The sequence below is a fragment of the Haliotis rufescens genome, unplaced genomic scaffold (assembly GCF_023055435.1).
Source record: "Haliotis rufescens isolate VD_foot unplaced genomic scaffold, xgHalRufe1.0.p SCAF_6, whole genome shotgun sequence".
Lineage (NCBI taxonomy): Eukaryota > Metazoa > Mollusca > Gastropoda > Lepetellida > Haliotidae > Haliotis > Haliotis rufescens.
This window is the reverse complement of record NW_025964334.1, coordinates 55,568,652-55,582,227: the sequence shown is the minus strand read 5'-3', so window position 1 is coordinate 55,582,227 and position 13,576 is coordinate 55,568,652. Positions and strand designations below refer to the sequence as shown.

Here is a 13,576-nt window from a genome sequence, read left to right as displayed (position 1 = left end):
ATATATTAGCAAATATCGCCGTAGGCGCTTATTAGAACGGGGTGTTTATTACGTTGAAATGCTAGTGGTGTGAATTGAGGTAATATTTGAATTGAAATTTAACCTGCAAGTGTTTCCAGCGTTAAAAATTGGCACTAGTCCTATAGTCCTTGCCAAACTGCCCAATAGTTAAGGTATCATAAGGTCAAGTAGAAATTTGCTATTTTTAAGGGTTTTGCTATATGCTATCATTATAAGGACTGGTGGACAAAAAACAGTTAGTTTCTATGCCTGGTTACAGTGAATAACAAATCTGGTAATTTCATGAGCATATTTTTCCTTCCGGGATGTATTTTAACAAAATGATCATAGCACGTGCACCTCCACTGAATGCCTGTATTAAGGAATGTTATAACTTACGACAGTCATAGACCACAGTGAATAGAGCCAGTGGAAAGTGCATGCTCTGCAATTTCGCCATAAGTATGAGACTTTGAAATATGTAGGAGTGATGTTCACACTGTCGACCACTCTTCATGGTTGAGTACACAGCAGATGATGATGATGATGGTGATGATAATGATGATGATGATGATGATGATGATGATGATGATGATTATTATTATTATTACACAGTGTTATGTCCTACTGAGGACTTTGTTAAAGAATAAGAATTCATCATTGAAGTGTGTGTGTATATGTATACTGATGGATAGTATGAACATGTTGATATGTGATTGGCCAGGTTTTCTAAACTGTATGCATTGTTCTTCCCTGTAGTGAACCCCACTGACGATGAATGTAAGACACCGGTTATAAGGGTTTTCTTACATCTTTGTTTTTTTACCTGTTTTTTTAATATATTTTTTACTAACTTTAAATTTTATATCAAGAATATATTTTCTGCTTGTTGTTTTTAGCTAAGAGTTATAGAAACAGATGCTGCTTCCTTGAGTTTGAATAATTATCTAAAACATGGATTATCTTTTAAATTTTCATATTTTCTAAAAGTCATACATTCTCTTAAACCGTTGATAAATCTACTGTGTTTTTATTGTATTGGTTTCAAAAATAGATTCTAAACCTGTAAAATATATTTGAACACGAACACTATAGTGTGAGGTTTCGAATTTTAAAAATTTACAGGTGTCGAATTGAAGTTTGAAATCTCCACATTGAAAACACATTTTGTTTATCTCCTTTCTACCATGCGCAGTGACAACAAACGTGAACTCTTTGGTTAGAGTGAGTGAGTGAGTATGGCTTGACGTCTCTTTTAGCAATATTTCAGCAATATCACGGCAAATGGGCTTCACACATTGTACCCATGTTGGGAATCGAACCCAGGTCTTCGGCATGACGAGCCAACGCTTTGACCACCAGGCTACCCGACCACCCCTCTTTGGTGAGAGGGGAAATGTTTAGTGATGTGGCATCGGATGTGACAATTATTTTCAGTAGGTTGATGGGTGGAATCAGGAATTGGTGAAAGTCGGTTTTAATCTGAATATATGTTTGCTTTTCATGGCCAAACCATTATTTCACCATAAAACGAACACACCACGATTATGAGGTCAAAGTTCTACAGATGTGAAGTCTATCCACTGTTATGCTGTAGACATGAGACCCGTGAAGATCCTGGGTAGAATAGGTCTTCAGCAACCCATGCTTGCCGTAAAAGGCGGTATGCTTGTCGTAAGAGGCGACTAACGGGATCGGGTGGTCAGGCTCGCTGACTTGGTAGATGCATGTCATCGATCCCAATTGCGTGGACGATGCTCATGATGTCAATCACTGGATTGTCTGGTCCAGACTCGATTACTTACAGACTGCCGTCATATAGCTGAATATTTCTGAGTGCGGCCTTAAACAACAAACCAACAAACAAACACACAGCAGGATTCTGAATTGTCATGGTAGAATTAAGGAGATACAGGTATGTAAGTTGACATAAAGATGTCCCTCGGTTTATCAGTATCAGATTTTGAAGTTTTTCCCAAAAGGATATTTTCCACAGATTCAGTCATCCTTGTTTGCAAGTTCCATGTTGACCTTCTACGATATTGTACACTGATGGCTTGATTTCGTAGCTGCTGGGTCAGTGTTGCAGATGTCTGGCAGGTTTATTTTAAGCATGTTCACAGATGATCACCATGCACTTTGGATTTTGAGGTGTGAAAGGGGTGCTTTAGTATTGAGATGTATGTATCATGTCATGTTCAGGTAAAACATTTTGCTCTGTCGAAAAATAAGGTATAGAGGTATAGTTCAGCGAAGGCTTGTCAAAGTCTGAAGGGCAGTCAGATATAAGCTGGGTTACAGGCAGAAACATTACCTCCCCCACCCCCCTTCAGGACAGTTCTTTCCCAGGGAAGGTTTAGCTTAAGCTATTTTGCCCCGGTGGAAGTACTGTCCAAGGTCAAACCTTCCCTGGAGAAGAACTGGCCAAGGTTTAGCCTTATACACCAGGTGATTAATATTTTATGACACTAGGAATGTTGATATTCTCCGGGGTCCAGGTCGAAGTATCATCTTCAACACTATTGAGATTATGGAGTTTGACTGAAGGCCCAACTGCATAGATAATTTTTAGAATGTGTCATTTTATTAAAACCTTTACTTAATCTCTCATGCATTTGTGTTTTGCTTTTTTTTCTGAATTTCTGGTGAAAGTTAACTTTTTAATAAGACTTAATGTGTGCAACATTTTGGATAAAATCAGAAGGTGAGGCCAAACAAGATAGTTATTATTCTCACTGCGTTTGCTTGTCCCTGACTGGACTATTAACAGGCTACAGTCATATCAGCTTGAATATTGAATGTTGACACACTCATTAAACTCAGCATATCTTTATCCTTCTTCTTTTTCTATTTTTATATAATGAAAGTCTAGATTTCCTTTTTGAAGTCCCTACTGCCATCACATGACTGGCTCATGTACAGGAATATTATAATTCCTTTTGCAATTTTATAATCTGTTTTTAGCTCTGAATAGAAAAGTCTTATTTTATTCATTCACTGACAAAGTTTTATGTGGCAATCACAGAATGGCCTCCACTAGTTATCCTTTTATTATTGCTTCATGATTTCTTTGTTTTGTGTTTTGAATAACATTTGAATATCACTGTGGTATGACTTCTACAGCTGTGTGATATGACTTCTACAGCTGTGTGATATGACTGTGTAAAATGGCTGTATGACATGGTGATGACTCCATGTTACAGCTGTGTGACATGACTTAAGGATATGAGTGGATGATACAGCTGTGTGATGTTACTGTGTGGTACAGCTGTGTGATGTTACTGTGTGGTACAGCTGTGTGATATGGCTGTATGACATGGTGATGACTCCATGTTACAGCTGTGTGACATGACTTAAGGATATGAGTGGATGATACAGCTGTGTAATGTTACTGTGCGATACAGCTGTGTGATGTTACTGTGTGGTACAGCTGTGTGATATGGCTGTATGACATGGTGATGACTACATGTTACAGCTGTGTGACATGACTTAAGGATATGAGTGGATGATACAGCTGTGTGATGTTACTGTGTGGTACAGCTGTGTGATGTTACTGTGAGATACAGCTGTGTGATATGACTTTGTGATATGGCTGTATGACATGGTGGTGACTCCATGTTACAGCTGTGTGACATAACTTAAGTATATGAGTGGATGATACAGCTGTGTGATGTTACTGTGTGGTACAGCTGTGTGATATGGCTGTATGACATGGTGATGACTCCATGTTACAGCTGTGTGACATGACTTAAGGATATGAGTGGATGATACAGCTGTGTAATGTTACTGTGTGGTACAGCTGTGTGATGTTACTGTGTGGTGCAGCTGTGTGACATGACTTAAGGATATGAGTGGATGATACAGCTGTGTGGTGTTACTGAGAGATACAGCTGTGTGATGTTACTGTGTGGTACAGCTGTGTGATGTTACTGTGTGGTCAGCTGTGTGATGTTACTTTGAGATACAGCTGTGTGATGTTACTTAGTGGTACAGCTGTGTGATGTTACTGTGCGATACAGCTGTGTGATGTTACTGTGAGATACAGCTGTGTGATATGACTTTGTGATATGGCTGTATGACATGGTGGTGACTCCATGTTACAGCTGTGTGACATAACTTAAGGATATGAGTAGATGATACAGCTGTGTGATGTTACTGTGTGGTACAGCTGTGTGATATGGCTGTATGACATGGTGATGACTCCATGTTACAGCTGTGTGACATGACTTAAGGATATGAGTGGATGATACAGCTGTGCGATGTTACTGTGTGGTACAGCTGTGTGATGTTACTGTTAGATACAGCTGTGTGATATGACTTTGTGATATGGCTGTATGACATGGTGATGACTCCATGTTACAGCTGTGTGACATGACTTTAGGATATGAGTGGATGATACAGCTGTGTAATGTTACTGTGTGGTAACATTACAGTTGAAAAGTCTACACCAACTTCTGCAGTTGCCACCTGGATGCATGTTTGAATGACAGATCATGTACATCTGTCACTGAAATCTATTCATCATTGTCACCATACAAGTGCATTTAGAAAGTTGAACACGTCAAACAGATGTTGTTGCTGTGTCAAGTTGCCCTGCTCCTCCATACATCCATATATGATTGATATTCACTTGAGACAATACAGGGCTTTGATTAAATTTAATGTCAACCAATATTTTCCCCCGATGTTTCAAATATCTCCTTTGGTTAAATTTGTTTGACCATCAACAATAGCTCCTAAAAAATGTCATGTTCACTTGAATAACTGTCATGTCCGAAGTGTGAGTGAGTGAGTGAGTGACCACTAGGCTACGTCCCCGCCTCCACGTGTCCAGATAAACCTTGAGTATAGAAGTTCAATTCTGTATGATCATGATGACATACGATTTTAGACCTTTCTATAAGGTCCATACCTGTTTTAACTGACCTGAAAAAATCAATATTGACCAAGGACGAAGTCTTACGTTTCCAACAAACAGAGACATCTGTTCAGCTGAGGTTTGGGGAATTCCATTCCTGGTAATTCCCCATTCTATTTTCAGTAACTCCAGTCAACACTGTAATTATCTGACCCGACTTGGAGTCAATATACATTTCAGTCAAATGACACATGACAGTGTCCAGGCCAGTGAATATGGCAGGAACATTGCATTGTATTTGAGCGGCTTTTAACAATATTCCAGCAACATCACAGCGGGTTACACAGAAATCGGCTTCACACATTGTACCCATGTGGGGAATCGAACCCAGTCCTTTGGCGTGACAAGCGAACGCTTTTACCACTAGGCTACCCCAACTTTCCCCGGGATGACCGGGAATACTGGAAAATATTCTGATACTACATGTATGTGCTGCACATTTACTCAGTTGCACAGCAGGCTTTTATCCAATCTCATTAAAATCAGATCTTAGTTCTCACTACCGCTAAACAAAGATCTGAGGACATCCCATTAGGGGTCACGTCAGAAAGACCTTGCGCGAACTTTGACCGACCAATGGAATGACCAATCAGAAGGCAGCTTTCTCGTGCTTTATGGCACTAATTTCAAATTGGCGACTACGCTTCGAAACATATTTTGACAAATTCTCGATTACAAGTTTGAAACCTGAACAAAAGAACATTCTGGAATGGCTAAACCCGTAACTATCGTTTGGAGTTAAAGTTTTCGAGGCTGCATGATCAGAAATCACATTCCGACTGTCACTTTCATAATCTGGTAAGCGATGCTCTGATTGGTCGGATGAAAGGTCGTTCTGATGTGACCCCTAATGGGATGTCCTCAGATCTTTGTTTAGCGGTGGCGAGAACTGAGGTCTGATTTTAATGAGATTGGCTTTTATCACACATCACATTTATGTTTGCTTGATTCATTGTTGATAACTGATTTAAGAATACACCTCTCCATGATTTCTGCCCCGATGATTCAATCTCACGCATGTAGTGTTCCCGTTTACCGGTAGTTACAGTCAAGTCCGTTCATCCGACATGGTTGGTTGCATATGATTATGTCGGATTTACAAGTATGTCGGACAAACGAAATTAAGCAGTATCAACGTTCATGATCGAAAATCGGACAACTACACGATAGATAACGATACAAACATGTAATAAAAAAATATAAATGAAATATTCATATCGTTTTGTTACATTGTTAACGGAATATGTTTTCTAATCATGCAGCCTCTAAAGCACAACACAAAACAACTGTTACGGACTGTATGACTCATTCAAAATACTTTAAAGGGCATAGTCTGGAATGGAAGTCTTAAGTTTGAAACTGGTACCACAAAGCTTACAAAAGCTGCTTTCTATGTGGCTAACGTTGACTCCCTGTTGGACATTTCATTGGTAGGTCATAGTTCCCGGAAGGTTGTTCTGACTTAACCTGTAATGGGATGTCCTCGGCGATAGCGAGAACATGTGAATAATCCTGTTTTCTTTATTTAAACCATTAATTGTTTATTATTAAGCAAGTTTATCTCTGCAGTCATTGTAATATGGAGCTACCAGCCGACTCGTCTCCAATGAAAACACGGGCTGTGTACTCGCGGGCAGATGACCACGGAGTACGCTGATCACTGTGTCGGATTAACGGATTTATGAGTGATTTCGGTAATTCGTTGCAAATTATAGGTGTCGGAGTTGGAGTGCGAGACTGTCGGATTAACGGGTCTAAATAGCACTGATTTAATCAGTCTCCCATTATTAGTGTCGGATAAAGCCGATTGTCGGATTAACGAGTCTCGGATTAACGAGACTTGACAGTACCAGTTTTGGACCGGTAATTCATGTGACTGCCAGTCCCTGTGTATCTCATAAATCTTTGTTGTTGAACAAAACATCGGTGGTATTCATGTATATGATATGCTATTACGTGTTACGTCCCTTCTATGTCCCTCCTATTGACCAATACGATTCCATCTCTGATATCACTTGCATTTGCTTCACACAAACTGGCAGCGCCCAGTCAAGACGATCTGATCAACAATCAAGATCTTTATTGTAATAAAACAGGTCTTACAAGTGCATCAAATCACGTAAGCACCTTGATTAAAAACATGAAAAGATTTGCAAAACATCTGTTGACGTCAGGTTGGACTATGCATAGACTCGTTAGTCCAGCCAAAATGTAACTCCGGCATGTCAAGCCTAGTTCGGCAAGGGTGGAAACTGGACTCATATAGTCCGTTAACGCCCTTGTCTGTGGAAGATGATTGAGGGCGGGAATTGAGCATAGAACATCATCAAATGTACTTTGATTGGTGGATTCTTGACCATGAAATGTGTTCTTCTTGTATCATGCATGTTCATGTTTTGTCACATGGCGTTCACATTTTTTCAACACTACTTTATCACGACATAACTCCATCCCGACATTACTTCATCACGACATTACTTTATCACGACATTTCTCCATCCCGACGTTACTTCATCAAGACATTACTTTATCACGACATGACTCCATCACAACATTACTCCATCACGACATTACTTCATCACGAAATTACTTCATCACGACATTACTCCATCACGACATTACTTCATCACGACATTACTCCATCACGACATTACTTCATCACGACATTACTTCATCACGACATTACTCCATCACGGCATTACTTTATTACGACATTACTCCATCACGACATTACTCCATCACGACATTACTTTATCACGACATTACTCAATCACGACATTACTTCGTCACGACATTACTTCGTCACGACATTACTCCATCACGATATTACTCCATCACGACATTACTTCATCACGACATTACTTTATTACGACATTACTTCATCACGACATTACTTCATCACGACATTACTCCATCATGACATTACTCCATCACGACATTACTTCATCACAACATTACTCCATCACGACATTACTCCATCACGACATTACTCCATCACGACATTACTTCATCACGACATTACTTCATCACGACATTACTCCATCACGGCATTACTTTATTACGACATTACTCCATCACGACATTACTCCATCACGACATAACTCCATCACGACATTTCTTCATCACGACATTACTTCATCACGACATTACTCCATCATGACATTACTCCATCACGACATTACTCCATCACGACATTACTTCATCACGACATTACTTCATCACAACTTTACTCCATCACGACATTTCTCCATCACGACATTACTCCATCACGACATTACTTCATCACGACATTACTCCATCACGACATTACTCCATCACGACATTACTCCATCACGACATTACTTCATCACGACATTACTTCATCACGACATTTCTCCATCACGACATTACTCCATCACGACATTACTCCATCACGACATTACTCCATCACGACATTACTCCATCACAAACTGCTTGTCACTTGATACCTTGCACATTTTCACGATCCACCTTCTCAAATGTTTGAGTTGTTTTGTTTTTACAGACTGTGATTTGATCATGACTCGGGGTGAGTTGGCATTGCAAGAGTTAATAACTCAATATATGCAAGGGTTAACGGCTCACTGTACAATGTTTAACAGACGACTATGGTAGGGTTAATGACTCCCTATACAAGGAATAGCGGCTCACTCCACAAGAGTTAACAGCTATTGTACAATGTTTAACAGATCACTATACTAGGGTTAAAGGCTCAATATACAAGGACTAACGGCTACTGTACAATTGTTAATGGTTCACTACACATGTACAAGGGTTAATGGCTCACTGCACTAAGGTTTACAAGTGTAATCGCGTCGAAGGCTGAGTTTTCATAGCATTGAAATCATTCATCCTTAAGGACTTATGGAATATCTTCATTTTATTTAATTTTCGATTCCTAGACGAGTCTAGATTATAAACAGATAGTCGACATGGTGTATCAATCAGCATTAGTGGAAAACTATAGTTTTCAAAACAAAGAATTAATTTGTAGTCACAAATTTCATAGACTAATTGTTGGTCTAGTCTTGTTTAACTTGCTTTCTCTGTGATCATAGCAACTACTGAAAAAATAACTTTTAATGAAAAATAATAAAAAGATTGGGGTGGGGGGACTTAGACAAGAGGCTAGAAGGGTCTGCTAAAGTTATCTGTTTCATGGCTATTGGTAGAGTCCATGCAGCAGGGTTGTGGGCCACAAAAGGACTCTGCTTCAGAGCTTGGGGTGTGTGTGCTGTGCAAGACATGAAGAGTTATGTCCCTTTTTCTGCTTCTGCTGTGATGGTATTGCTGAATGCCTGGTCTCTGACTTGGTTTGTCTGGTTTTGTCACACACCAGGCTAACACTGCTGCCGGTGCTTCCATCTCTTTTCTTTCTTTTTGCTTCTTTTTGAGCCTGTGAGATAGGTCCCCATGCTTGTAGAGAAGGGGTTCTTGTGGCCAACATGGCTGCTGAGAGTATTTGACATGGTGTGAGTCAATCTCATTAAAATCAGATCTTAGTTCTCGCTACTGGTGAACAAAGATCTGAGGACATCCCATTAAGGGTCACGTCAGACCAACCTTGCGCGAACTTTGACTGACCAATGGAATGACCAATCAGAAGGCAGCTTTCTCGTGCTTTACGGCACTAATTTCAAATTGGTGACTACGCTTCCAAACATATTTTGACAAATTCTCGATTACAAATTTGAAACCTGAACAAAAGAACATTCTGGAATGGCTAATAGATGGTCTAGATTGTATGGATTCAGTCGTTAAACCCGTAATTATCGTTCGGAATACCCCATGTGAAATTAAAGTTTTCGAGGTTGTATGATTAGAAATCACATTCCGACTGTCACTTTCATGATCTGGTAAGCGACGCTCTGATTGGTCGGATGAAAGGTCGTTCTGACGTGACTCCTAATGGGATGTCTTCAGAACTTTGTTTAGCGATAGCGACAACTAAGGTCTGATTTTAATCAGATTGGGTGTGAGTGAATTTGGTGTTGAGCTGCTTTTAGCAATATTCCAGCAATATCATGGCAAGATACACAGCAATGGGCTTCACAAATTGCACCCATGTCGGGAATCGAACCCAGTCTTTTGGGGTGACAAGCGAACGCTTTATCCACTAGGGTACCCCAAACTGCCCAGAATGACCTCTAGGGCAAGGCTGCAGCTATTAGCCGGTGTAAACAGGCTGTGTTTGAACCTGATATCATGCTAGCACGGGTTTACCTGGTCCAAGTTTGACTACAATTGTAAGCAATTTCTCAGCTGAGATAATGCAGTCTGGGTTTGGACCTCAACACTCACAGAATCCAGATGTACATCTGTTGGTGTTGTGATAAAGAAACGGGGAGCTTCCTTTTTCTTATCTGATTTTCTAACCTTGTTACTGTTTGAAGAACACTGAATGCATTTGTGTAATGTATTAAGGATTTTACTTCTCCTGTAGTCAGTGAAGAGATGTCTAAAACATAAGAAATCAGAGATTATGATATCACTGTTAACATGGTTATATCACTTTAAAATTTGTGATTTTTTAAGAAGAAATTGAGCATGTCTTAGTATAGTATTGACCCGTGAAGACTCAGGGTGGACTAGGTCTTCAGCAAACCATGCTTCATGTAAAAGGTGGCTATGCTTGTCGTAAGAGGCGACTAACAGGATCGGATGGTCAGATTCACTGGCTTGGTTGATGTATGTCATCATATCCTAAATGCATGGATTGATGCTCATGATGTCAAACACTGGAATGTCTGATAGACTTGATTATCTACAGACTGCCGTCATATAACTTGAATATTGCTGAGTGCGGCATGAAAACAACAAACAAACCAACAAACAAATAGTGTGGTATCAGTTTGACTTTAGGTGTCACTCTCTGACACACCAGTAACAAAAACCTGACTACATCAAGACCATTACACAACACCAAATATTATACTGAAGTTTTAGCAGTCGGAGTGACCTCTTGTTTATGTAGCTTTTGGGCGGTCGGGTAGCCGATTGGTTTAAGCGGTCTCTCGTCACGCCCTAAGACCTCGGTCCGATCCCGGACATGGGTACAATGTGTGAAGCCCATTTCTGGTGTCCCCTGCCGTGATATTGCAGGAATATTGCTAAAAGCGGCGTAAAACCATACTCACTCACTCACTTATGCAGCTTTTCAAGGGGTCAGTTTCCATTACTCCATGTTGGAATTAAATTAGAGCATTTCAGACCTGTCTTTAGATATTTTATGCCCTTTTGTGCAAATGCACCTTGAGAAAGACATAAATAGTTTGATATGTCCATGGTAATTGTCTTTGTTTCATCAAAAGAAACAACAAAACAGTCTAAGGCGCAGCTATTCGCTGTGCAGAGTTGCGTCCCTTGGGCGAACCAGAAACCTATGATTGTGGGTTCGAATCCCGGTTCGCCCCGACTATGTTTCTAGGTTTGTCAGCACCATACCCGTGCTCCTGGGTTTCACCGAAGTGGTAAACGTCTGAGACCTGCATCACTTCGGGCTTTCCTCCCACATTAAGCTGACACGCCGCGATATGACTGGAATAATGTTAAAAGCGGCGTTAAACCCAACTCACTCACTCACTCAAAACTGCATTTTCTCTATTTCTCACTCTTCTGTGTCCAGCTGGAGGTTGGGTACACAGCAATAAGCACTGCATGGCACATGTACTCCATCACCATACTGTCTTACGTCTTTGTCTGAGTGTCATATACATCAGGGTTTCCTGTCAGTCAAAGCATGCAGTCACAACATATTGTCTTTGAATTGCCATCTTTATATTATCTTCTGCCTCTCATTTTCATTTTTTCGGAAATGGTCCTGACATTTTGTATAACATGAAAATCACTGTAAGAAATGACAGTGAGACATAAAGGTCAGTGGTATGTTCACTATGGGAAAGGCTGTCCCAGTGCTGCTCTGAGAAGTAATGTAATGTAATTAATCATAAGCCACTGATTCTAGTGTCTAGACCTGGACTGATGATGGCAGTAGATTGTTGAACATTGCTGTAATCCTCTCTGCCCCATGGGGTGCCTCAGCGACATCCCTTTCAGGATTGTCTGGTCCAGACCCGATTTTCTGGGTTTTACAGACCATCGTCATGTAGCTGGAATATTGCTGAGTGTGGCTTTGAAGAACTTACAAACAAACCTATATGCACCACTCAGTGAATATTGATAATAATAACTCAGAATTGTTCTTAATTCCACTTTTGTAAAAACAATTGTTTGGTCAGGGAAATGCAGGTTTCTTGGGGGGAGTTATTTGACGTTTCTGATTTATGCATTTGACAGTTAGGATGAACCTATTTCGACATGTTTTAATATTTATTCAAAATAAGTTGCGTTTAATGTCATAATTCTGTTTAATGTCGTAATTTTCAAGACAGTCACTGGCATCATGTTCCCAATATAAGATTGTGGTTTCTTGATTTGTTCCATGGTTTTGTAATATATGGTTTGTTATTTGTTCCATGGTTTTGTAATATAGGGGTTGTTATTTGTTCCATGGTTTTGTAATATAGGGTTTGTTTTTTGTTCCAGGTGGGGAAAGGAAGCACTGGCATCGCTACATGGACAACGTCGGCTCTCGTAACCCTTGGGTACTGCAGCTGTTTAGTTCCTTCCGCGACGAGGTGATGCAGGCTCGGAAAGCCTTCAACATTCAGTCCCCTACCCATTCCCAGAAGCCCTCCCCCCAGCACCCCTTCCCTTCCCCTCAACATGTATCTTCATCCCCACACCCCTCCCCACTCCCCTCCCCAGCCAAACCCATGCCCAGCCCTACAGCTCCAGGGTCAAGGTCACCTCAAGTTGCAGGGTCAAGGTCGCCCCAAGTGTCCCCAAGCCATCGTCCGAAGAAGAGTACCCGTCTGTTGGAGAGTTGTGTTGTTGTCAAGCTGGAGGATTTCACAATCTACATGGTGTCCACACCGGACAACAAGAGAACAGGACACCCGAAGTTCTTTGCGTCGGACAAGAAGCTTCTCCATCTGCCGGCAGACATGTCTGTTCTTCATCTGGAGTACACAGACTACTTTTTCCCTGAAGGGCTGGAGTCTCCAGGTGAGTGCTGCTCTATGTTTGGTCAAGGTCATAGCAGGGGTGGCCCAGTCATCTTAGACGCCACAATTTGCTGTGCAGAGTTGCATCCGTTGAAACAACAGAATTCTGTGATCGTGGTTCAAATCCCGGTTTGCCACGATCATGTTTCTATGTTTGTCAACACCATACGCAGGGTTAGAAATTGGCACTAGTCCTATAGTCCTTGCCAAAGTGCCCAATAGTAAAGGTATCCTAAGGACCAGTAGAATTTTGCCATTTTTAAAGGTTTTGCTATATGCTATCATTATAAGGACAAGTGGACTGAAACTGTTAGTTCTTACCGCTGCATACGCCTGCTTGTGGGGTAAATGTCTGAGACCTGCATCACTTCAGTCTCTCCTCCCACATTAAGCTGACAGGAATAATGTTCAAAGCGGCATTAAACCCAACTCACTCACTCAAGACCACAGCACAATGACTCTCAGCACGCCTGATGTCATGTGACCGCCTCTGTGGTATAATGGAAGAGCGTCTGCCCGGAGAGCGGAAGGTCCAAGGTTCGATCCCCAGCCGCGTCATACCAAAAGACGTTAA

At 40.9% G+C, this 13,576-nt stretch overlaps 1 protein-coding gene across 2 annotated transcripts in view; it reads left to right on the top strand.

Annotated features, from left to right (window-relative positions):
- LOC124146866 (UHRF1-binding protein 1-like) overlaps positions 1-13,576 on the top strand; it is a 140,437-nt gene that overhangs the window by 65,994 nt on the left and 60,867 nt on the right. The window contains exons 10-11 of one of the 2 annotated variants that reach the window (XM_046517380.2): positions 8,442-8,465; positions 12,482-13,003. In XM_046517380.2, the coding sequence (XP_046373336.2) occupies positions 8,442-8,465; positions 12,482-13,003 (546 nt within the window). The remainder of the gene's footprint in view (positions 1-8,441; positions 8,466-12,481; positions 13,004-13,576) is intronic. The other variant, XM_046517381.2, reaches the window with a different exon arrangement.